General features: G+C 49.8%; 1 protein-coding gene across 1 annotated transcript in view; it reads right to left on the bottom strand.

Annotated features, from left to right (window-relative positions):
* Positions 1–1,741: 1,741 nt before the first annotated feature.
* The window catches only part of LOC139053418 (UDP-galactose translocator-like), a 68,319-nt gene continuing 43,848 nt past the window's right edge, over positions 1,742–26,212 (bottom strand). Inside the window, exon 4 of the mRNA XM_070530435.1 lies at positions 1,742–2,753. Coding sequence (XP_070386536.1) covers positions 2,106–2,753 — 648 coding nt within the window. The 3' untranslated portion in view covers positions 1,742–2,105. The remainder of the gene's footprint in view (positions 2,754–26,212) is intronic.

The following is a 26,212-nucleotide window of genomic DNA, read 5'->3' as shown; positions in this document are numbered from 1 at the left end:
ACCTTTGCAACAGGATGTGCATGTGTACATATACACAAACGACCAAAGCATTTTTTGTTGTATATATAGATTTACACGCTTTGTGCCAAACTCTACAGTCCTCTATGAGCCACCTAGAATTGTGGTTTAATGTCATTAACCTCTCTCTTGATATCAGAACAAGTGCCATCCTAATTTTTGCTTAAAGCGTTCCTGTGGAAATTTTGATATTTTATCAAGGAGAAAGTATCACAGGTGAATTCACTTAAATATTTGTGCATAGTGTACATCGAAAAGCTTAAACTGGAGTTCGCATATAGAGCATATTACCTCAAAGGGAGCATGTGCAGTAGGAACGTTGCGAAGACCTATAGCAGCAATTTATCAGGGTTGCGTCAACATGCCCCCATTACAATCAATTGTGTATGTTTGCCCGTTAATAGAGTTAGGCTACAATTTGTTTTTGGCAGACCTGCATACAAAATTTGACCTCTGGTTCTATTAGAATGACAGGCATTAGGTTCATCTCTTGGGCTTTCTCAATTTTACGCTAACTATATGTTTTCATGAAAATGTGCCTCCACCAGCATTTTCAAGTCTACATTCTTGGTGAACAACGCTGCACACGTGCTAATTATTTTTACATGTCAATTGTGATATGCAATTGCGGACAGCCTTACACACAACTGGCCTGCTGTGTAATCTGCTCTGTGTTGTCTGCTCCCTTCTCGGAGAAAGCGGCTCAAGCTCACATTAATACATCTTGTGACTGACATAATCTGCTCATTGGCTCCTCTCATTCACTCACGTGCCCAGTAGCTTTTGCTACATGGCAAGTTGATTTCCTGCAGAGAACAGAGCCAGTCAATGACACGTACAGAGGCTATATATGTACATTTAGACAGGGGCGCGATCGCGGATCATTGTTCGGAGCATGCGTTCGGTTGCGCGCTCTGAACAAAATAGGAACAAAATAACAAAAGGCATGGCGAGGGATGATACATATAAGGAGTGACGAACTGAATGTATGCAATACATAACTCAGTCAGCATCAATAATTGCATAAATTTTTTTGCCATACAGCATTCTTCAAGCGCCCAAGCTATAAAAAAAACGGGCTATAAAATACAATGACGGGACTGATAGTGTTCTGTCAGCAGTCATCTGCAAACTTGTATTTAAGTGGAGCTCTTTTTTTGTCTGTGTGAACCTTCCCAGTCTTCTGTAATCATAGCTGTTGCAGTCTAGTACTCGTATAACAAATCAGGGGCGTGAGTGGGGATCGTTGTTCGGTTGCATCGTGCGCGATTCGACGAGGCCGTGCTGACTTCATGCAGCTGATGAAGTCGACGCGGCCTAGGCCAATTGCATGCGGCGCAACCGAATGCGCGCTCCTAACAACGATCCCCGATCGCGCCCCTGTGCTGGTTTCAAGCAAGTACTGCAAGCAATACCGTACACCGAGCTATAAAGTTGAGAAAATTCTTACGTATTAAAAGCGGACATATTAAAGAAATGTCCTGGTAAAATTTAAGAAGTTTGCAAGGCAACTCTATTGTAAACTTGCAGGGGCCCTTAGAATTGAGTTACATGAGAAGTGTTCCTATGTGCCATAGTATCTTGTGATATCAAGAGCCAGTATTGCGCCAGATACAAATATTCTCCTTTAGTATCCTGTATGTGTATTGCAAATACTTTTTGCTTCAGTATTTACTATCTGTATCACACCCGATGCTTTCTGGTTCATAAATGGAACAGAAAGAAGCTTTTTCACAACATAGCTTTATTAAATCGTAATCGAAGGGAATTAGAAAATGAGAAATCGTTTTCATACATAGCCTACTTTACACGTGCACAACAACTGGACCAATACTAACAGTCAATGCATCGAGCAAACCACAGTGCACAAGGTACAAGGTAGCTGAAGCTTTTGCTTACAAGCCATGCTCATGTCAAGTCATCACTGACAGGAGTGTGCATAACCTTGTCTTGATTGCCTGCTAGCATAGTGCGAGCCAGAAGATGTCCTGATACAAGTGCTACTGTGGCATGCTGCACTGAAGGAATGCTCAACTATCCAAGCATGCCTACAGCATGTGCACTGTTGTTTGTACTATGCACTGTACTCAAACTTTGCGTGACGGAATGTGCAACTGTACCATGCTTGCATTGGGTCGGCTGTAGAGAAAGATGGAGCCCATGACAAGCGCTGCACCAGCCACAAACTGCCAGCTGAGGTGGAATTCAAAGGCATACACTGATACCACACATGAAAGCACTATAGCAAGTGAAGTGGCAAAGCCCTTGAGGATGTTGTCAGCGTACTTAACAACAACTGCAACCAGCAGCCCACCAAGGGCTTGCAGAAGAATGACGATCCAGATTAGCATGTTGTACCCATAGAAGAATCCCTTCTCATGAACTTCTGCATAATCATTGGCAAGTGTCGTGAGCAAGCCAAAAGGGACAGCAAAAGTGCTCAGTTGGACGTTGCGCATCCACACAGAAACGTCACTGCCTTTAAGGATCTTCTCAAAGTAGACACCTGCAAATCCGGATAAGCAGCAAGCTGCCAGGATGGCCAGGAAACCAACTAGGGGCCTCTGCACATGGCCCTCCACGATTGCGGGATGCACACCCATCTGTGCCAGCTGAACGAGTGCTACTCCCACAAACAACACCAGAAGCGCCACCCATTGCACAGCTGCAAGCTTCTTGTTGAGCAGTGCCAGTGAGAAAAGGGCGGTAGTGAGGATCTTCAGTTGATAGGTCACCTGCACAAGGAATCATTCCCACCGAAATTTTTCTCACAGTCACTTAAAAGCACACCACTGCAATCGTCATCCAAATGGAAAAAGAAGGAATGAGCCTGAAGTGTTACTCTACAGTTTGCCTTCAGCACACTGCAGGCTACAAGAGCAACTAAAGATGCAGTACAAAGCATGAAAGCAACTTCAGTATTACTTTTTTCCCTAAAACAATGATGGCCATGATCTAACTTTCTAAAACTAATTTCACTCCACACTGCTATAAACAACCTGCAGCTCATGCATGGAACCCAATGCCACCAGGGCTACGAATTTTTTTGTGGCATGTGAAATGGTTGACACAGTGGAGAAGTGAAGCTAGGAACACAGCACGATCACTGTCTTTTGTCAAGGTCAACATCATCAGCAGTAGCTTATTTTTATGTCCACTGCCAGGACAAAGACCTCTCCGTGCAATCTCCAATTACCTCTGATTTACACTAGCTGATTCCACTTGTGCCTGCAAATTTCTGAATTTCACATCACTCCACCTAGTTTTCTGCCGCCCTCGACTGCACTTCCCTTCCCTTGGCATCCATTCTGTAACTGTAATGGTCCAGTGGTTATTCACCCTACACACTACATGGCCTGCCCAGCTACATTATTTCTCTAAATGTCAACTACAATATCAGGTATCCCCATTTTCTCTCTGATCCACGCTGGTCTCTTCCTGCCTCTTCCTAACATTTTTCGTTCCATTGCTCTTCGCGTGGTCCTTAACTTGTTCTTGAGCTTCTTTGTTAGCCTCCACGTTTCTGCCCCATATGTTAGCACCAGTAGAATGCAATGATCATAGACTCATAGTGGTAACCTCCCAGTCAGGATTTGGTAATGCCTGTGTATGCACTCCAACCCATTTTTATATTTCTGTAAATTTCCTTCGAAGGATTAGGGTCCCCTGTGAGTAATTGATCTAGATAAACATATTCCTGTACAGAATCTAGAGGGCGACTGGCGAACCTGAATTATTGTTCCCTTGCCAGGCTAGGAGATACGCATTTCGGCAATCGTGGACGCCTGGTTTCTCTGCTCCTTTGACTACGCACGTCCCGCCGCGCCCACTCGCCTGCGATACTTCAAATCGCTGCATTCTTTGCAAGCTGACACCAACCTTGTATGCCGTGAGTTTATTTTTTGCCGCTCCCCGCGCCTCTACAGCTCTGAAGCAGTTCCAAAGCAGCTGTTCCTGCGGGGGTCATAGCTGCCTTGGTGTGTTTTCTGCACCATGAACCAATAGCGCCAAGTGACCAGCTCTTCCACGACCCATGTTCTAAACAGGCGTGCAAAGGGCCTTTGGCCATTTCAACACTCTATTTCGATGGCGCATTTATCTACCGCAGCATCATTTTCCAACGAGCAGGAGACGCAAGCAGCGACGGAGAATGCCGCCGCACGTTTTTCAGCAACAACGAAAATGCCCGAGGTGGTTACGGTGGGACTGGCCACCAATCCCATCATTGCCAATTTTCCCTCCCAACAAAGAGAGGTGGACACCCCAACCGGGGAAAGGATGGAGGAAGATGCTGCCCTGAACATTTACAACGACAAAACTGACGACGACGCAGGTTGCTGCTGGAGGACAGTTATACATAAGCGACGCATCCGTCAAACGCACGCTAAGATGCAACCCTCCAAGAACATCTTAGGTATTCTAGACACCTTTCAGCTTACCGTACGCAAGCGCTGTCGGAACCAGAACCTGCCTCGACTTCCTTTGCGCGATGAAAAGATAATTCTGCGGCCACACGGAGGACTTTGTCTTGATAAGTGGACGCGCCCAGAATTCGCCAGTGCTCTATGGAGTGCAGCCGGCTTGACCACCGAGGATCGTCAGGACATCATATTGACACGTGTACTTATATTTAACAGGCGACCACGTTTCGCCGCCTAACAAATGTTATCGCACAGCGCGGGACGCGTCTGCATGTATCCGAAGTTTCTGGAAAGTTATCGATGCTTCTATCCGCTGTGTTGTCGCCGAACCTTGTGTTATCTGATTTCATCGCGTGACTCGAATGTTGTAGAACTTTGTGGAAGGCATGCGGGTCCGAACGATTAGTCTGGAACATTCGATGACTGCTGTATAAAAGCCGACGCACTTGACCCGCTGATCAGATTTCTGACGATCGCCGACCGTGTTCGCCGCTATCGTTGTGCTATAAGTGTAGCCTGTTTTTGTAGGCACAGGTTCGCCCAATAAAAGCTAGTTTTGTATTCCACCGTATTCTTGCTTTCTTCACCGTCACTACCCCGTGACATCTGGTGGAGGTGCTTTTCGTTCATGTACCGGACGCCCCCGACAAGCCATGATCCAAGCCCGGAGCACAAAGAGAACACCAACGTAGTCCCGGAGCATCGAGCAAGCCGCCGTCTTCAACAGCTGCCCCCGGAGCACGGACTTCTACCTGAGAAGACCAAGAAGATTGTGGACAAGGCAACCCCAATGGTAGCCCCAGCGTCCGCCATTGTGCTGCAGCAGCCCAGGGAACCTCCGACGTTCCGCGGATCAACATTCGAGGACCCGGAAACCTGGCTCAAAACGTATGAGAGGGTCGCTAAGTTTAACAGTTGGGACAGCGACGACAAGCTGCGGCATGTCTATTTCACATTGGAAGACGCCGCCAGGACGTGGTTCGAGAATCGGGAAGCCACCTTAACGACGTGGGACCTTTTCCGAAGCGGCTTCTTGCACACGTTTACAAGCGTCGTGCGAAAAGAGCGAGCCCAAGCTCTACTAGAAACCAGAGTGCAGCTGCCAAACGAGACGATCGCAATCTTCACGGAGGAGATGGCCCGTCTTTTCCGGCATGCCGACCCGGAAATGTCGGAGGAGAAAAAAGTTCGCTTCCTGATGCGCGGCGTCAAGCAAGACCTTTTCGCCGGACTTATTCGTAACCCACCGAAGACTGTGGCTGAGTTTTCTGCAGAGGCATCGACGATCGAGAAAACTCTGGAGATGCGCACCCGGCAATATAACCGCCAGGGGCACACGCCGCAGTATGCCATCCAAGGACTAGGTTCGGACGACCTTCAAGAGACCATCAGGGCCATTGTGCGCGAAGAACTGCGCAAGGTCCTGCCTTCGTCGCAGCCTCAAGTAGCTTCGATCGCTGACATCGTGAAAGATGAGGTTCAGCGATCGCTTGGGGTTCCTGAGGTGCAACCTCAATTACTGCAGCCCCAGCCAGAAGCGATGACCTACGCCGCCGTCGCACGCCGTCAAGGTCCCCCTCCGCGACCACGCCAGGGCCCTGCAACGACGCAATTCTGTCGTCCGCCGCCGCCGTCGCCAGCACGCCCACCCGTCGCCCAGCGCACCTACGCGAGGAAGACGGACATTTGGCGAGCCCCCGACCACCGTCCGCTCTGCTATCACTGCGGAGAAGCCGGCCATGTGTATCATCATCATCAGCCTGGTTACGCCCACTGCAGGGCAAAGGCCTCTCTCATATTTCTCCAACAACCCCGGTCATGAACTAATTGTGGCCATGCCATCCCTGCAAACTTCTTAATCTCATCCGCCCACCTAACTTTCTGCCGCCCCCTGCTACGCTTGCCTTCCCTTGGAATCCAGTCCGTAACCCTTAATGACCATCGGTTATCTTCCCTCCTCATTACATGTCCTGCCCATGCCCATTTCTTTTTCTTGATTTCAACTAAGATGTCATTAACTCGCGTTTGTTCTCTCACGCAATCTGCTCTTTTCTTATCCCTTAATGTTACACCTATCATTCTTCTTTCCATAGCTCGTTGCGTCGTCCTCAATTTGAGTAGAACCCTTTTCGTAAGCCTCCAGGTTTCTGCCCCGTAGCTGAGTACTGGTAAGACACAGCTATTATAGACATTTCTCTTGAGGGATAATGGCAACCTGCTGTTCATGATCTGAGAATGCCTGCCAAACGCACCCCAGCCCATTCTTATTCTTCTGATTATTTCCGTCTCATGATCCGGATCCGCCGTCACTACCTGCCCTAAGTAGATGTATTCCCTTACCACTTCCAGTGCCTCGCTACCAATTGTAAATTGCTGTTCTCTTCCGAGACTGTTAAACATTACTTTAGTTTTCTGCAGATTAATTTTTAGACCCACTCTTCTGCTTTGCCTTTCCAGGTCATTGAGCATGCATTGCAATTGGTCCCCTGAGTTACTAAGCAAGGCAATATCATCAGCGAATCGCAAGTTACTAAGGTATTCTCCATTAACTTTTATCCCCAATTCTTCCCAATCCAGGTCTCTGAATACCTCCTGTAAACACGCTGTGAATAGCATTGGAGAGATCGTATCTCCCTGTCTGACGCCTTTCTTTATTGGGATTTTGTTGCTTTCTTTATGGAGGACTATGGTGGCTGTGGAGCCGCTATAGATATCTTTCAGTATTTTTACATACGCCTCATCTACACCCTGGTTCCGTAATGCCTCCATGACTGCTGAGCTTTCGACAGAATCAAACGCTTTCTCGTAATCAATGAAAGCTATATATAAGGGTTGGTTATATTCCGCACATTTCTCTATCACCTGATTGATAGTGTGAATATGATCTATTGTTGAGTAGCCTTTACAGAATCCTGCCTGGTCCTTTGCTTGACAGAAGTCTAAGGTGTTCCTGATTCTATTTGCGATTACCTTAGTAAATATTTTGTAGACAACGGACAGTAAGCTGATCGGTCTATAATTTTTCAAGTCTTTGGCGCCCCTTTCTTATGGATTAGGATTATGTTAGCGTTTTTCCAAGATTCCGGTACGCTCGACGTCATGAGGCATTGCGTATACAGGGTGGCCAGTTTCTCTAGAACAATCTGCCCACCATCCTTCAACAAATCTGCTGTTACCTGATCCTCCCCAGCTGCCTTCCCCCTTTGCATATCTCCCAAGGCTTTCTTTACTTCTTCCGGCGTTACCTGTGGGATTTCGAATTCCTCTAGACAATTTTCTCTTCCATTATCGTCGTGGGTGCCACTGGTACTGTATAAATCTCTATAGAACTTCTCAGCCACTTGAACTATCTCATCCATATTAGTAATGATATTACCGGCTTTGTCTCTTAACGCATACATCTGATTCTTGCCAATTCCTAGTTTCTTCTTCACTGTTTTTAGGCTTCCTCCGTTCCTGAGAGCGTCCTGAGAGCGTCGAGAAATGCGCAAACACAGACCTGAAAGCTTACAAGGGGCAGAAAACACAACACTTACTCCCTGCTTGGCGGCAACTTTCTTAATACTGTGGCTCACTTTATGCACATACGGCATTACTTCAAGTTTCCTACGTTCAATAGCCCCACCATCTACCAGCTCCGTACGTTCCTTCTTTAGCCTCTGAAGCAGCGATTCAGCCACCGCTTTCAAAAGAGGCGGAGGGTCTGTGTTCGCGCATTTCTCGAAGCAGGGCAAGGAACCATGTTTGCACAACGCAGCATGAAAACCGTTTCACAGCATGTGCTGCAGGGGTTGTTTATAAGTTCCCTCTCACGTGCGAAAGATTTTACATAGGCCAAACCGGTCGATGTATTAATGACCGCCTGCGTGAGCACCACTCCTCCCTGGGGTCAGATAACGGTGCAAACTTGCCTCGCCATTGCAATGAGTGTGGTTGTTATCCTTTGTTTAGCAATGTGACGATTCTTGGCAGGGGCAAGGGCAAAGAAGAGCGAGAAATCTTGGAAGCGTACTACATCAGTTTATTAGGTGATGACTGCGTTAGTACAACCTCGGTGCGCTTACATGAAAAAGAATTTGAATTTCTAAGTCGGTCCCGATAGAAACGTTTCTTGTCTTTTCATGCTATGTGATTAGTGATGATGCAGTTGCGCATGCTCTGCTGGCCTTGCTGGGACTACACCGATTCTAATAAACCTCAGTTGATTGTCCAGTCGTTGTGGTGTGAGCTTCTCTTGTCCTTTGTGTTTTTGACTGGTTTTTTCGTTCAAGTATATACCAACTGGCCCAGATTTCAACCCTTCTGCATTGTACAAGGTGAGGGAGCTGAACCTTGGTCAGCGGGTCTATCTTATAACAACATATTTTCTGGCCCCAGACAACTCATGCAAGGGAATTGTTCCTGGTCTTTTGCTGGGTACATCGTCTTCCAAGCTAGTGGATGAGCTTTTGGCTCCTGGAACTCAAATACTTCAAGCACGAATGATGGGTCAAACCAATGTTGCGTTGGTGACATTTGAAGGACTCAAAGTGCCTTCCTACGTGCGTTTCTATGGTGCAGAACTCTGCTGCTACCCCCATCGCCCCCACCAACTGGTTTGCAAGATATGTCACAAGCTCGGCCATTGGGCTGATTACTGTCCTATGCCGCAAGTGGTCATTTGCGCGACGTGCAGGACTGACAACCCACCCCGTCACATCCGTGCACCCCACACTGCAGGTTCCGTGACGGGACCCACCCTACAATGGATACAAACTGCCCGCGGCGTGCTAGGCAGACACTGAACAAGGCTTGGGTGTGGAAAGCTCTCGAGAAAGAGCAGCGTGAATTCCAACCCTCCAGCGACCTGACCACAACCACTGACACGACGGAGACCTGAACGTCATGCGCTCCAATGAAGGAGACCGGACAAGACTGGTCGGAGACCCGTTCAAGATCCTGTCGCAAGTTTCCAACCTCCACCAAAACTCGGTTCAGATCCTGCGAGGCATCGGTGCACCTCTCGGAGAAGTGCCCTGCTTCCCCATCTTCCCAACAACCCTACAAGAAGGCCCTGCAGACCATCGCCCCGGCTACGGTGACCCTGGTCCCTTCAGGGGTGCAGCGGATCCCGGAGAAGGAAACAGCAATGGAGGCACCTCGGGAGGTAGGTCGGGCGGGGGGTCCCCCACAGCTCGCTCTACCCCGTAAATATCTCCCTACCCCTTCTCCTATTACTGATTCGATATCAACTCTCGATCCTTTAATATAAATAGCCCGCCTACGTCGTGACATGGAGGCGCGCTGCGGGCGCCTCCAAAAACAAATGGATGCGCTGGTGGCAAACATGAGCACTAGTATGCAGGCGGCTCTGGACAGGATAGAATGCCAAATGGAGGACCTACGAATAGGGATTACGGAGCAAGTGAAATCATGTATAGAGTGCACTTTTGGACGCATGCAAGTTCCTGAGCTTAGCGGTTACAACAAAAGAGGGCTTTCCAACCAAGGCTCTCGGCCGCAACCTTTAAATGCGGGCACCCGGTGCACGCATCTCTATGCACGACCTCCTGCTTCCTCTAACAATGATGATGGCACTGCGTAACGCGGAGCAACTAGTGGTGTGGCAGTGGAATTGTAAGGGATTCTGCCAAAAACGAGGTTCCCTACAGCAGTATATTGCCACATCCATGAACCCTCACGATGTCATCATCTTACAGGAACTCAATTGCACCCGTTCTTTATCTGGCTACAGCATGCTCTCGGGTGTCTCTCCTCTTGTTGGAACCATAGTTTCGAAACATGTTACATGTCGCATGCATACGACTAATCAAATCAAATCTTTATTTTCCATCAGGTGCTACAGATGGAGGGGCTGCGGAAAAAAAGCTGCCACTTGGCGGCTTGACATTCACTAGCAATGCTTGACTAGCATTGACATTCCTCACCAAATATTGGAAATAATTATGCAACGTAAACGCAGCGAGAGTCTGTTTATATTCAATGTATACCGTTCCCCCCATTCACGTACGCACTGTTTTCAATGCCTACTAACACAATTCGGTAGTTTTGGACGGGTTTGTGTGGTGGCCGGCGACTTTAACTCTCCACATACTGCATGGGGTTACGTTAAATCGCAGGCTAAAGGAACCCGCTTATGGAATGCCATCTGTAACATGAGATACACACTGCTTACCGACCCAGAGCACCCCACTTGGTTGGTTAGGCAACACCGTATCTCATCACACCTGCCCTGACCTCACCTTCGTGCGCAACAACTAGGCCAGTGTTGCGCACGGGCCTTTGGAGGAGCACCTTTGTAGTGACCACTACATTGTGGCGACCACCTTGTCATTACAGGGTGCGCGTGGGCCCAAGCGGAATGTGCGTATAACTGATTGGGCGAAATTCAGGGAACGTCGCCAGGACCCACCTGAGGGCCAGGGGTACGAACGCTGGCTTGACTCTCTCGCACAAGATCTAGAGGCCACCACGTGCACACTGCGCACCACAACCGAGACGCCAGACATTGACCCGCATTTACTTCATCTTTGGAACGCCCGCAGAGGGTTGACACGATGATGGAATTGACAACGCCTCAACCTCAAACTTAGGAAACGTATAGATCAAATTACACGGGAATCCCAGGAGTGTGCAGACCCGTATGAGGAATAACTGGTGAGGATTTTGCGATCACCTCTCAGGCACATTGAGCACAGCAAAAACGTGGTGAATTCTTTGCTCACTCACAGACTCACAATTCACAATTCTTTGCTCACTCACATTTTATACCCACAGGCCCACTGCCGCAGTACCCTGACTATCCTCATGTAGGCGAGGCGAACGAATTGCTCGATGCAGACATCACATCTGATGAGGTGCAGGTGGTCTTACAAGACCTACACCGCAACACGGCACCGGAAGCCGACCACATCCGATTAGCCACTCTTCGTAACCTCAGTGACGCAGATATTAACCACCTCACCCATATCTTCAATGATTGCTGGCGCAAGGGCACGCTTCCCCAAGCATGGTGACACGCCGACATCACACTGATCCCTAAGCTGGGCAAGCCTGTAAAGGTTGAAAACGTACGGCCTATCTCCCAAACATCCTGCATTGGTAAGCTCTTGGAGCATGTACTCTTGCAGCGTCTGCAGCCCTTCCTCGAAGAAAAATCATTCTTTTCTCATTCTCAATTCGGATATCGAGCTCATTTGTCTGCCAAAGATGTGCTTTTACAATTGCGGGAGGAAGTCATAGGACCTCCGTCATGCGCCCAAACAAGAGAACTCATCACCTTAGACCCAAAGGGGGCATTCGATAATGTTGAACATGACCTCATACTTCGCAATGTTGCACATTTGCATTGTGGAATTCGCATGTACAACTATATCCGCACATTTCTTCAAGGAATATGACTGCATCGATCCGGTACGATTCACCTTGTAGGACGTGGGACACCCCAGGGCTCTGTTCTGTCCCCTCGCAGGGCTCCCCTGGCTACTCGACCAGATCCCTGATGTCGCCCACGCTATTTATGCAGACAACATTACTATCTGGTCGACATGGGGTTCCGACGGAGCCGTCCAGGACCGACTCCAGCAAGCAGTTGACACAGTTTCCAAGTACATGAGGGAATGTGGCTTAAGATGTGCTCCGCAAAAGTTGGAGCTCATAATCATTCGCCCCCGCAGCGGTTCCTCTACTCCCCCTATCACTGCGCACGTGGATGGCATACCCATACCACAGGTTAATCGTGCTCGCTTCCTCGGCCTACACGTCCAAGCGGATGGCAGGTCTAACTATACTGTTGCCTTTCTATTCAGACAGATTGAGCAAATTCTGGCCATGATCCGGAGGGTCTCCAACAGGCGCTCGGGCCTTCGAGAGGAGGACCTGCCGCACTTGGTGGAGGCATGTGTGATCAGCCGGCTTACATACCATCTCCCATTTCAGCGGTTGACGCAAGTACAACAACTTCGTAATGATTCGCAAAGCGACGAAGCTGGCCCGTGGCCTCCCGAACTTTACTTCGACACACTGTCTCCTTAACTTAGAAACACATAACACACTAGGCGAGCTGCTAGAGGCACATTGGGTCAGCCATCACCAGCGCCTCCTACTCACTCCTACTGGCCGCCATCTTCTCACATGGCTAGGATACTCTGTCCCACCCCTTGAGTCTGAAACCCGTCCAACGATCTTGTCGTCCGCGATATGCCAAGCACTAAGTATTCATCCATTGCCACGTAATATGCACCCTGAGCATGACAAAGGACGGCGCAAAGCCTGTGTATGATACCTTGGCCGCATGCTTGAAAACATCCCGCAAACAAATACTTTATACACGGACACATCGCGCACTCAAGAGGGCTATACCTCCGTAATTTTGGATGGCACCGAACCACTGAGAGACTCTGCTGCAATGCGCGGAACAAATGCCACTTACGGAGAAATTCTCGGTGTTGCTCTTGCGATTCGACACGCCATCCGTGTTCCTGAGGAAGTTTATATATTGATGGATTCGCAACAGGCATGCCGGGCGTTCCTATCAGGACATGGCATCCCGAGAGCGGCACACCAAATTCTTGAACAGATACCGCAAAATGCACGAACCACACCTCCCCACATCCACTTGCTCTGGACCCCTGATCATACCTCGCTGCTGGGTAACGAACGCGCACATGTTGCCCGAGAAATTTCCCTCCGGGCGGCTTGGCATGGTGAGGCGACTAGTTCAGGGTGGGGGGATCCCTTGCTTTGCTACAAAGACATCCTACATCATTATATACGCATTCGTCGCATCCACGCTGCACCGCCGCCGTCCTTCTCGTGAGAGGAAGCAGTGGCATTACGCCAGTTACAGACCGCAACTTTTCGAAATCTTGTCTCTCTCAATAAATTCTACCCAGACTATTATGCAGATCGTTGTCCGGGCTGTGGCAGCTCGCCCACGATCTTCCACGTCACGATTAGGTGCACTGCAAACCTCTTTCCTCCCTTGCCAGCTCTCCTTTACCCCCTACGCAACAAAGAGCTGTGGGATGATGCCCCCCACGACGGACCTCTCGAGGTCCTCCGAGCTGTGATACAACGGACTCAAAACATCGCCGGAATCATCTTAAGGACCCTGGACTGAGGGTTCCTCCCACACTGCTCTCTCGGTTCAAATATTAATAATAAAGATGTTTTACTCTCTCTTGCCAGGCTATTGAACATTGAACATTATCTTTGTCTTCTGCATATTGTTACAAGCACGGGGAAAAGGGGTTTATTTAGGCACGCGAGAGCTGGAACAGCAGGCTACGAACAGCAGGAATGGCCGCTGCACAGTCTTCATTCTCCTCTTATCTTCTTGATCCCCGCGTCCCTTTTACATGCTTGGAGGCAACATACCTCTCCTCGCAGACAAAGCCCACTGGACGAGTCAACTAGCTTGTCGTGGCTTGCATGATTTCAACCTTGCGACATGCGCGACTTGTGTCCTAGCAGAACGTCTACCAGTGTTCATGAGGCGGGCGAGGGTATAGTTCACTTCGCTGACTTTGTTGGTGACAACATACAGTCCATCGTAGCTTGCCAGCAGCTTTTGGGACAAACCGCGCTTCCTTGTGGGAATCCAAAGCCAAACAAGATCACCAGGGTGATATGTAACAGGCCGATGTCGTGCGTCATAGCGGGCTTTGGAGTTTTCTTGCAATGCCAAAGTCCGCAGACGTGCAAATCTTCTAGCCTCTTCAGCGAGGCATAGCCTATCGGCAACCGTAGGATTGTTGTGGTGGTAAAAAGGGAGGACAGTGTCGAGCGTATAACGGGGCAGCCGAGCATATAGAAGGGAGAAGGGGCTGTAGCTGGTTGTCTCGTGTTTGGCAGTGTTGTAGGCGTAAGTAATAAACGGTAGAACTTCATCCCAATTCTTATGGTCGGACGCAACAATAATAATCTTCAACCCCACTCGTACACTTTCTTGCTTAAGGTCCTCACTCATTTGTTGTAATCCGTCCAGTGTTGCTGAAGAGGACGTTGTCACCTGCAAATCAAAGGTTGCCGAGATGTTCACCTTTGATCCTCACTCCTAAGTATTGTCACAGTATCAACCTTTTAGTGATGAGTGTCACTTACAGGCAACATACAGTGTCCCAGGTTGCACTGCTTTATATTTACTGAATATGTGCAAATAAGCCCCGCAACAAGTACTACTAAGTACACGAAGAAATTTTTTTTCTTCCCAAGTTTCGGCGAGGCCATCGGGAGAGTGAAGGTGGCAGAGACCGTCAGGTTACTCAGACGCATAGCCAACAGATACAGCAGGAAGAAAGAGGGTAACATGATCAGGCTAGTTCAGGCCTACGTAATTAGTCGAATAACGTACATGGCACCCTACCTCAAGTGACAGGTAGCGGAGAAGACAGATGGAAAGCTTAATCAGAAAGGCTTATAAACAGGCCATAGGGCTACCGATCAACACGAGCAGGTTACACTATGTGGGTCTACACAACACGATGGGGGAATTGATAGAGGCACAGGACATTGTGCAGTATGAAGGCCTTTCCATGAGCAGGGCGGGCAGATACATACTAGGGCAGTTAGGCATCGGGTATCATGCTCAACACGTCATCAAAGTCGACATACCGAGAAACTTCAGGGACAGGTTGGTGGTCCCTCCACTACCGAGGAAGATGCACCCGGACTACCACAGGGGTAGGAGGGAAAAGAGAGCGCAGGATGTACAGAAGTACGGCAACTCTGAAGATACAGTGTTCGTGGACGCAGCTAGGTATGCATGTAGGCGTGCCTTCGTGGACGCGGTGGTAGATCACAAGAATGCTTGCAAGACTGTCACGCTATGCATGGTGCACATGGAGACGGTGGAGGAGGTGGCCATCACACTTGTGGTGGCCATCACCACAACCAAAGTAGGGATAAGCGACTCCCAGATGGCGGTTTGCGACTATGCCAATGGGCGCATCTCCCCTGAGGCGTTACGAATACTATATGAAGGCAAAACTGAGAATAAGGAATTTTACATTGTATCGGCGCCTGCCCACACAACCTTGCTTGCTGGCAACAAGGGGGTGCAAGGGTCAGTTTGAAGGCTTACGGACTGAGACCACCATCACTACCACCGCCGCCGCCTCGACCACGGCGTCGGGCGAGGTGTGGGAGTAGGAGGATCGCCTGACGAGTCGCAGAGAAATCACACAACACTACAGACTGGCGAGGTGCAAGTTACTGCCACTACACGAGAAAATGAACAAGAGAAAGGTGGTCGCTTGACAACAGCTGCAGACAAGAACATTTTTAAACCCTCTGATTGTGAATCTTTGTTACCTACAGCTTTATTCGTCAAGCCAATGTAAGTTTTGTGATGCCAGGGCAAACTTAGAACACATGTTATGGGAGTGCGAACAAAGTGGGATTCCAAACAGGGATGCAGCCTTGAACTGAACGTGCTGGCAGACTGCGCTGCTCAGCTCCACCTTCGAAGACAAACTATGGGCCGTACAGTGGGCCGAGGAAGCCACCAAAGCTCAAGGGCTTGTGGCCGACACCTAGGCGGTGATATTTGCCCAATCCCCAAATAACTTGCCGGACCTTTCAATAAAGTTATTCTTCTTCCTTTTCCCAAGTTTCTGGCTAAATGTTTTGACTAACACTGAATGACAGGCAGCAGCTGTCATTCGTTGGTATAGAGCAGGAACACAGGACAAGGAAGAAGAAGCTTGGCACGCAACCTGCTTTGTTTTGAAAGCATGGTCAGAAGAGACAAATTGGTGTAAGATCTCTGGCTGCAGTGGGGTCACACACGTGATGTAAGGCAAATGAAATGTATACCTATGGTTCACAAATGATGAGAACTGTCTGTACAAATTTAAAACGAAGCCATAAGTAGCTTGGGCTGAAGCCTACTTGCTGAAAAAGCTTCCTGCAAAATATTTTGTTTTTGGCTGATTATGCTCACTCTTGACGTGCTTTGCACATTTAGATATAAAATAACATTTTTGGGGGCTATTTATATGTGCCATCATTAAAGGGCTAAATTCTTAGATTTCTTAAATTACACTAAAAATGATGTCATCTGAAAAATGGGTGAATGCTTATCAGATTAAGGCAGACTGAATATTATGGCAGTGAAAAACTCTGAGCAGTTAATTCATGATGACTATGTATGGTACTTAATGGCACAAGAACCAGTTCCGGTCAAAGAGCACCAAGCAAGTGATCATGAGTTGTCAATGTAGCAATGAATTCCAGAAGGTATATGTAATGTGGCTGTATAGAGGCCGAAGAACATTTGCAGTAAAGTGCGTAATATATATTGTTACGAAGAGTTGCGAAGAAATGGTTTTATTTACAGGATATGGACGATGATCGTAGCGTGATCGTAGCGCAGCCTGGCCTCTCAAACTCCTCGTTCTCTTCGTCTTCTCTTCTCTCTTCTTGTCGGCGCCTTTCGTATCCGTTACATTTCACCGCAAGCAGACGAAGCCCGTGGGGCGAGTCAGGGTGGACAAGCAGGGTAGAAAGGCTTCAGGCGAGCAATATGAGTCAGCTGAGTTCTGCTTGATCGCCGACCATTGCACAGGAGGCGAGCTACGACTAAGTGAGTTCGCTCTGGCGGTCCACAAGTACAAATGGGCCTGAATATTGTGACAAGAACTTTTGGCACAATCCACGCTTGCGTTGCGGTGTCCAAAGAAGGACCAAGTCACCTTTTTCCAACAATACTTGTACGTGACGGTCGTCGTATCGCTCTTTTGAGTGACTTTGCGAGGCCAGAGTACGAAGATGAGTTATTCGACGGGCATCTTCGGCGAGACACAATGTCTTCGATACAGAATCGTCACTGTGCAGTACGAAGGGTAAGAAAGTGTCCAGAGGGCTTCGCGGTAACGTTGCATACAGGAGATGAAATGGGCTATAGTTCATGGTTTCATGTTTCCCCGTGTTGTATTTGTAAGTGATGAACGGAAGCACGTCGTCCCAGTTCTTATGATTGGAGGAGACGCACATGGCAAGCATGCTGGTCAGCGTTCTGTTCGTCCTTTCAACAAGGCCATTGGTCTGTGGATGATACGGCATGGAATGAAGGAACTGTGAAGTGCACAAATGAAGTAACTGTTGAATGCCATCAGCAGTGAACTGGTGACCACGGTCGCTGATGATGACACGTGGTGGGCCATGACGAAGGACCATGGAACGCAGCAGGAAGACCGCCACGCAAGCAGCGGTGGAAGACGGTATAGCTGCAGTTCCTGCATACCGTGTAAGATGGCCTACGCAGACAATTATCCAACGGTTCTTGTTGTTAGATAATGGGAATGGACCCAAAAGGTCAATATCTACTTGCTTGAATGGCGTACTCGGCGGTGTCAATGACCGAAGGGGACCCGGGGCTGCGGTGGTCGGTTGCTTGTGACGTTGGCACGTTTCACAACTAGCGACATAGCGCTTGGTTGTTTCGTACATCTTGGGCCAGTAAAAGCGCTCCTGCGTGCGGTGCAGCATTCGTACGAAGCCGAAATGGCCGGATGTCACATTATCATGCGTGCCGCGTAGAACGTCAGAGCGGAGACTCTCGGGGACAACAAGCAGAAAATGCGCTCCATGCCTGCAGTAATTAGTTTTGTAGAGCAATTTATCACAGACAGTAAAGTGACCGCTGCCTTTAGAAGTATGGGCGGTGACAAAAAGTGGATCGAGGGTAACATCCTTCCATTGTTCTTGCTGAAAGTCTGCCGCGTCAGGGAACGTAGAAGTAACAGCAGCGAGACAGTCGTCAAAATTCTTAGCATTGCAGTCGGTAGTCACAAGAGGAATCCGAGAGAGGCAGTCTGCGTCAGCATGACGACGGCCACTCTTGTACGATACCACAAAGTCGTATTCCTGGAGGCACAGCACCCAACGTGCGAGGCGACCAGAGGGATCACGCAAACCGACCAGCCAGCATAAAGAATGATGGTCGGTGATAATCTTGAATGGTCTACCGTAAAGATAACACCGAAATTTTTGTATGGCGAAAACGGCTGCCAGGCATTCCTGTTCCGTAACCGTATAATTTCGTTCAGATTTGCTCAGGCAACGGCTGGCATATGCGACAACACGTTCTGCGCCACTGTGACGTTGTACAAGCACCGCTCCTATCCCGATTCCACTAGCATCAGTGTGAACTTCAGTCGGGCAAGATGGATCGAAGTGATGCAAGAGAGGTGCTGACGTTAGTATAAACTTCAGTTGAGAGAATGATGCGTCACACTCTGGTGTCCTATTGAAGGATGCATTTTGTCGCAAAATACATGTCAATGGGTAAACGATGTCGGCAAACCAGGGAACAAAACCACGAAAATACTGTTACGTGAAGCTGAAGCTGAATACTATTTACAATTTATTTACAGGTAAGCTCACGGAGGCCAAAATGGCGACGCTATATCAAACCGGCACACACGTCGTCTTCGTCCTCCTCAGTGCAGCCACACTGTGGCGGCTGTTCCGTAGCATCACCCCCGGCTATAGAAGCACCGTCCCGGTGCTTAATCTACACATGCGCGGTGAAAGGTGTGTGGTAGGGTTTCAGTCTTGCCACGTGAACGATGTCACTTGCAGCTTATGATGACGCTGAGAGATCAGCGGGGATGATTTCATACGTGACATCGGTCACTTGGCGTACCACACGGTAAGGGCCTGTGTAGCGCGACAGCCGCTTTTCGGAAAGGCCCACATGGCGAACGGGTGACCAGAGAAGCACCAGAGAACCCGGAGAAAAGTGCACGTCACGATGGTGGCAATCATAGAAGCATCTCTGATGCTCCTGTGAGGCCTCGAGACGGGAGCGGGCGAGCTAGCGCGTGGTCGGCGTGTGCGATTGCGTCGCGGGCGTATTCAGTGGCGGAACGTGTGGCCGAGGGCAGCAAAGTGTCCAAGGGCAACACGGGTTCTCGGCCATATAGGAGATAGAACGGTGAATAGCCGGCGGTGTCGTGACGCAATGAATTATACGCGAACGTCACATATGGTAAGTGAAGATCCCAGTCGTGGTGGTCGGTCGCAACGTACTTGGAAAGCATGTCGGTGATGGTCCGATTGAGGCGCTCTGTGAGGCCGTTTGTCTGGGGGTGGTAGGACGTGCTGAACTTGTGCTTTGTCGAGCAGGAGCAGAGTATGTCCTTGACGACTGCTGAGAGAAAGCTGCGGCCACGGTCAGTGAGTAATTGGCGCGGAGTACCATGCACTAAAATGATTTCATAGAGCAGAAAGTCAGCAACATCAGTAGCGCAACTTGTCGGGAGGGCTCTGGTGATTGCGTACCGCGTAGCATAATCGGTAGCGACGGTGACTCATTTATTTCCGGAGCCCGAGAGAGGAAATGGTCCGAAAGTCCAGAACAACATGGAAAAAGGGTTCGAGTGGGATGTCAATCGGCTGGAAACATCCAGCTGGAGGTGTGGAGGGCTTCTTCCTGCGCTGACAGGGCTCACAAGCGGCAACGTAGCGCCGCACGGAGCGGGTGAGACCCGGCCAAAACAACCGACGGCGTACACGGTCGTATGTGCGTGAGACGCCCAAGTGTCCAGCCAAGGGAGCATCGTGTAGTTGCTGGAGGACAGTCGAACGCAGGTGCGATGGAATGACGAGCAGAAGGTCAAGGCCGTGTGGATCGAGATTACGGCGGTATAATGTTCCCTCCTTAAGGAGAAACATCCGGAGAGAGGCGTCGCCAGGAGTTGACTACAGACGGTCGATGAGGGCGCGCAATGAAGGATCGTGCCGTTGCTCGTTGCCGATTTGAAGCAACTGGGACACAGAGAAAACGCAAGCGATGGCGTTCGCATCAGCCGGTTTGTCGACGGGGTAGCGGGACAAACAATCGGCATCCTGGTGCAAGCGTCCCGTCTGATATACCTCGGAGAAGGTATATTCTTGCAGGCGTAACGCCCAGTGAGCGAGTCGTCCCGTGGGGTCCTTGAGCGAAGATAGCCAGCAGAGAGCGTGGTGATCAGTGATCACACAGAAGGGGCGTCCATACAAGTATGGACAAAATTTCGCAACAGCCCACACAAGAGCGAGGCACTCGCGCTCTGTGATTGAATAATTGCGCTCGGCGGGTGATAGAAGTCGGCTGGCGTAGGCTATAACGCGATCATGTCCACGCTGGCGCTGTGCTAACACTGCTCCTATGCCGTGACCACTGGCATCAGTTCGAACATCCGTTGAGGCAGACGGGTCAAAGTGGGCCAAAATTGGAGGCGTGGTAAGGAGAGTAGTCAGCTGTGAGAAAGATGTGGCATCAGGACTTTTTCAGGACCCCAAGAAAAAGGGCCGTCTTTCTTCAAGAGGTCGGTAAGGGGACGTGCGATGGTCGCAAAATCCTTCACAAAGTGTCGGAAATAAGAGCACAGCCATACGAAACTACGAACGTCCTTGGTAGAGTTCGGAACAGGAAAATTCGTAACGGCGCAAATTTTGTCCGGATCGGGTTGCACGCCTCTGGCGTCTACGAGGTGTCCAAGGACAGCGATTTGGCGGTGAGCGAAATGACATTTTGACGAGTTCAACTGGAGACGGGCTCGGCGGAACATGTCAAGAATCGCTGAAAGACGGTCTAGATGCGTGTCAAATGTGGGCGAATAAACTATGACATCGTCCAGATAGCACAAACAGGTGGACCACTTGAACCCCTGAAGCAAAGAGTCCATCATTCGTTTGAAGGTGGCGGGCGCGTTACAGAGACCGAAAGGCATCACCTTGAACTGATAAAGGCCGTCAGGGGTAACAAATGCAGTCTTCTCTCGGTCCATGTCATCGACGGATATCTGCCAGTAGCCGGACCGTAAGTCGATAGAAGAAAAATAGGTGGCACCGTACAGGCAGTCTAGAGCGTCATCAATACGTGGCAAAGGGTACACCTCCTTTTTTGTGATTTTGTTCAGGTGGCGATAACCTAGACAAAAGCGCCACGTTCCATCCTTCTTTTTGACAAATATGACGGGAGATGCCCAGGGACTACAGGAAGGCTCGATAAGGTCCTTTGCAAGCATCTTTGTGACTTCCTGTTGGATAACAGCTCGTTCCAACGCAGAAACACCGTATGGACATCGGTGAATAGGGTTCACATCGCCAGTATTTATGCAATGGGTCACGACGGACGTTTGACCTAAGGGTCTATTGTCAAAGTCAAAATTGTCGCGATAGCCTTCAAGAACGCGGCAAAGAGCTTCAGCTTGAGCAGGTGTAAGGTCAGAGGAGACCATCTTCTTAATGTCGACATCAGTATCGTGCGATGACGTCATGGTATGGGCTGAGCTGCAATGATCTTCCACTGTGAATGGCTCGACCTCATCATCCTGCAAAGCGCGAATTATAGCCAAAGTATCCCCTGAGGCAGAACTTGCGCGGTTAGCGCGAAATTGACAAGTGGAAGGCAGGTGCGGTTGCCAGTAATTTTCAGCACAGTGTGCAGCACGGTAACACCATGCGTAAGTATAACGGCCAGAATTGGTGCGGCCACGTAATTGCCGTCAGGTACAGCTGGAGAGGACAACAAGTTCACGTGGGTCACAGAGTGAGGTGGTAGGCGAATGAAATCTATGCAGCTCAGATGGCTTGGAGGCGGGTCCACAGGGTCGGCAAGGAGAGGCAAGTCAAGGCGAAGTGAGCCGGCGGAACAGTCAATGAGGGCAGAATGATGGGCAAGAAAATCAAGACCGAGAATGAGTTCGTGAGGGCAATGCTTGATGACAGTGAAGAGAACGCCGGTGTGTCTCTCAGCAATGGTGAGTCGGGCAGAACACATGCCAACAATAGTGACAGTCCCTCCGTCGGCGACTTGTACAACTCGGTTCGGGGCAGGCGTCAGAACTTTCTTGAGCCGACGGCGAAGAGCAGCACTCATAATTGACACATGCGCCCCGGTGTCAATCAACGCACACAGAGGAACATTGTCGACAAGAACGTCCAAAAAATTCTTGTGCGTGGGTAAGGTGCAGCGAGGATTTTGTGCCAATGTCGTCAATGCAGCTTCACCTCCAGAAGCTGCACTGTCTAGTTTTCCGGTTGGGGGTGCGGCAAGTAGGTCGGAGAAGGAGCACGGCGTGACGGGGGCGAGCGAGATTGGCGGCGGGAGGGAGAAGGCGAGCGGGAGTAGCGGGGTCGTGGCAAAGGTGTCGCAGGGTCAGATGATGGAGCGGGCATAGAAGGGGCGAAGGAAAAGGAGGCGCTATAGGGGTGACGGGGGTAATCAGGATAATAGCGCGTCGGAGAAGTTCAGCGGCTGCGGCAGTGGCCAGCGACATGTCCAATGCCTCAGCAGTTGAAACAAATTGGCTTGTCGTCCACGGTTCACCATTCGGAGGGGTTGCGCTGTCCATAAGAGGAGTAAGAAAAGTGCGGTGGGGACGTGCTTGGAGACAAAGGTTCCGAGCGTACGGGACGAATGGATTGCACGCCAACATTGGACAACTCTTGACAGACGACCGCCTGGATCAAGGAGATTGTCACCGGAGAATGTTCAGGTAACGGGAATGAAGGGGCCACCGGTTGTGCCGCTTCGACCTCACGACGAATGATACGGGTCAAGTTGTCACATCGCGACGGCTGGTGGAAGAGGTCGTCACAGGATGACGTAGCAGCTGTGTTGGGAAGTCGCGTGATGTGCTGGGATACCCGGCGGCTTCTAGCATGCTCAAGACGGCGGCACTCCTTGAGGATGGTATCGATGCTGGTGACGTTCGTAAACACCAGTAAATTGAAGGCGTCGTCAGCAATGCCTTTGAGGACGTGATTAACCTTATCGTCCTCAGTCATGTTCGGGTCAGCCTTGGCACAAAGTGCCAACACATCGAGAATGTACGACACGTAGGACTCAGTCGACGTCTGTACATGTGTGGCAAAGGCTTTCTTGGCGTTGACTTGTCAACCAAACGGATTGCCAAAAAGGTCGCGTAGCTTGTCTTTGAAGAGATCCCAGCTCGAGATCTCCTCTTCGTCAGTCTGGAACCACGCCAATGGAGCTCCGTCGAGGTAGAAAAGTACGTTGGCAAGCATAACAGTCGGATCCCACCTGTGACTGGTGCTGACACGTTCATATAAGCGGAGCCAGTCGTCAACATCAGGACTGCTGACTCCGTTGAAAACACCAGGATCCCGAGGTGGGGAAACGGCGACGTAGGTCGGGGCTGCAGGCGGAGACGTTTGCGCAGATGAAGTGCCGCCAGCAGGAGCCGAAGTTGCATTGTCGCCATTGCGACCGCTGCGAAGCTCCATGACGGGTACGGGGAACGTCCACCTCCACCAAAATAATGTTACGTGAAGCTGAAGCCGAATACTATTTACAATTTATTTACAGGTAAGCTCACGGAGGCCAAAATGGCGACGCTATATCAAACTGGCACACACGTCGTCTTCGTCCTCCTCCGTGCAGCCACACTGTGGCGGCTGTTCTGTAGCAATACGAACATAGGCCAATGAATGAGCGGAGTTCTCGTGCTGACTGCGGTGGTTTGAAGGAGCTCACCGCTTCAACCTTACGAGGATCGGGTCTGATGCCAACCTTGTTGACTAAGTGTCCCAGGACCAGTGTCTGACGTTCACCGAACCGACACTTTTTTGAGTTTAGAACCAGTCCAGCTTTCTCAATGCAGTCGAGAACGAGGCTGAGGCGTTCGTTATGTTCTTCAAACGTGCGGCCAAGGAATATAACATCATCGAGGTAACAGATACATATCTCCCACTTTAGACCACGTGGTAATGTGTCCATGAATCTTTCAAAGGTTGCAGGAGCATTGCAAAGGCCAAAAGGCATAACATTAAGTTCGAATAGGCCATCTGGAGTCACGAAAGCAGTTTTTTCCTTGTCGGCAGGGTCTATAGGTATTTGCTATTACCCCGATCGCAAATCAAGTGTTGAGAAGTAAGAAGCAGCATGTAAGCAATCAATGACGTCATCGATTCGCGGTAGTGGATAGACATCCTTCTTCGTCACTGCGTTTAGATGTCTGTAATCCACCCAGAATCTACAGGAGCCATCTTTTTTTCGGACCAGGATTACTGGGGCTGCCCATGGACTAGACGACTCTTGAACGACACCTTTCTTCATCATCTCCTTGTCTTGCTCTGCAATAACTTTGCGCTCGGACAATGACACTCGGTAGGGCTTCTGGCGGATGGGGTGTCCTGAGCCGGTATCTATTCTGTGACGAGCACGGGACGACGGTAAATGAAGGGGTGCATCTCCATGTGTGAAGTCAAATGCAGCCTCATGCCTGGCAAGGACTTGTACTAGTGCTTGCCGTTCCAATGTATTGAGAGCCTTGCTGATCATGCCAAGCATTAGCTCTTCAGAATGGCGATTATCGCAAGGAGAGCAAGCTGTAGAGACGTCCGTAGTTAATGCCGCTATTGAACTACATGCGGCTTTATCGAGGAGAGCGATTTTCATATCGCGAGGAAGGACAACCGGCGTGGCGGAACAGTTCAGCGCCCACAATGTGGCGACTCCTTTCGTCATGCACACGACAGAGAAGGGCACAAGTATATCTTTTTTAGCACAGTTTATGTGGAGAGGCCTAACTACAAGGTCAACACAATCAGCATCAACAGTAGTTGCCGAAACACGAACGAGCGTCAGGCACCACGATGATGCAATCACTTCATCAAGAATACTGAGTGTGTCTGTGTCCCTGTCTTCACCATCCGAGCTTTGTTCAAAATGTGCTAATATAAATAACTTGTTCAATGATATTTCGCCACAACCACAGTCTACGGAAGCGCTGCACTGTTCAAGAAAATCGATACCAAGAATAACATCGTGCGAACAGTGAGAAAGAACAAGGAATTTCGACACAAACACTTTCTCAGCCAACAAAACACTCACAGCACAAACACCAAGGAGATGAAGCCATTTGCTGCGTACTCCACAAAAGGCAATACCGTCGTTTCAAGAAAACATAACTTTGTGGCCTAGACGGTTTTTGAAAGCAAGGCTCATCACAGACACAGTCGCCCCAGTATCAACTAACGCCATGGACGGTATTCAGTCAATCGAGGCATTCATTTTGTTTTTGTATATCACAACAGGCGGAGGTATTTCTTGCGAAAACCGTCCGGCGACCACACCTCCATTGGCCGCGGATGCTAGTTTCCCGGTGGCGGTGAGGAAGAACGGCGCCGAGGAGGCGGAGAGCGACAGGGACGGCTATTTGGTGGTGTCAAACTCCGCTCAGATGCTGGCGAATCGCTGCGTCTGGTCTCGTGTGAGAAGTGATCCCTTGGAAGCAAATCGGTCGTCCGCAAGTCATATGAAGTACGGGTTCTAGGTGGCGAGAACATCGATGATGTCCTACGTGATTGATGGGCTTGGCGACATTACTGAGCTATATGGCCTGTGGAACCGCAGTTGTAGCACACGGGAGAGTTGCGGTTCACAGCGTTTTCCTCGAAACGAACAGTAGGCGGCTGCGGGCGGCGAGAAAGTTCGTTGTCAGGTGAATAACGTGTCTCTGCTGCTTGCTGAAATCCCTTATATCGTTCAAAAGTCACGTCGTGGTAGTAGGGTCGGTGCTGTTCTTGTCGCGGCCTGACAGAAGTCGCAGGGCCTCGAGGGTAAAAACGCGACTGCTCTCGTTGTGGCCGAGCGTCCCTCTGTCGTAGGGACGTGGCTGCTGTCGGGGCACGAGTTTCTAATCCTCAGTGCCCCTTGCCGCAGGATACGGGGAGAAGGATGCCACGTCTGGCTCAAAATCTAGTGGTAGGCCGAAGCTATGAGTGCCTGGATGTGTCACTTGCGCGTGCAGGCT

This window comes from Dermacentor albipictus, unplaced genomic scaffold, assembly GCF_038994185.2.
Source record: "Dermacentor albipictus isolate Rhodes 1998 colony unplaced genomic scaffold, USDA_Dalb.pri_finalv2 scaffold_120, whole genome shotgun sequence".
In the NCBI taxonomy this organism is placed as follows: domain Eukaryota; kingdom Metazoa; phylum Arthropoda; class Arachnida; order Ixodida; family Ixodidae; genus Dermacentor; species Dermacentor albipictus.
The sequence above is the reverse complement of the archived record's forward strand: the minus strand, read 5'-3'. Positions and strand labels throughout refer to the sequence as shown.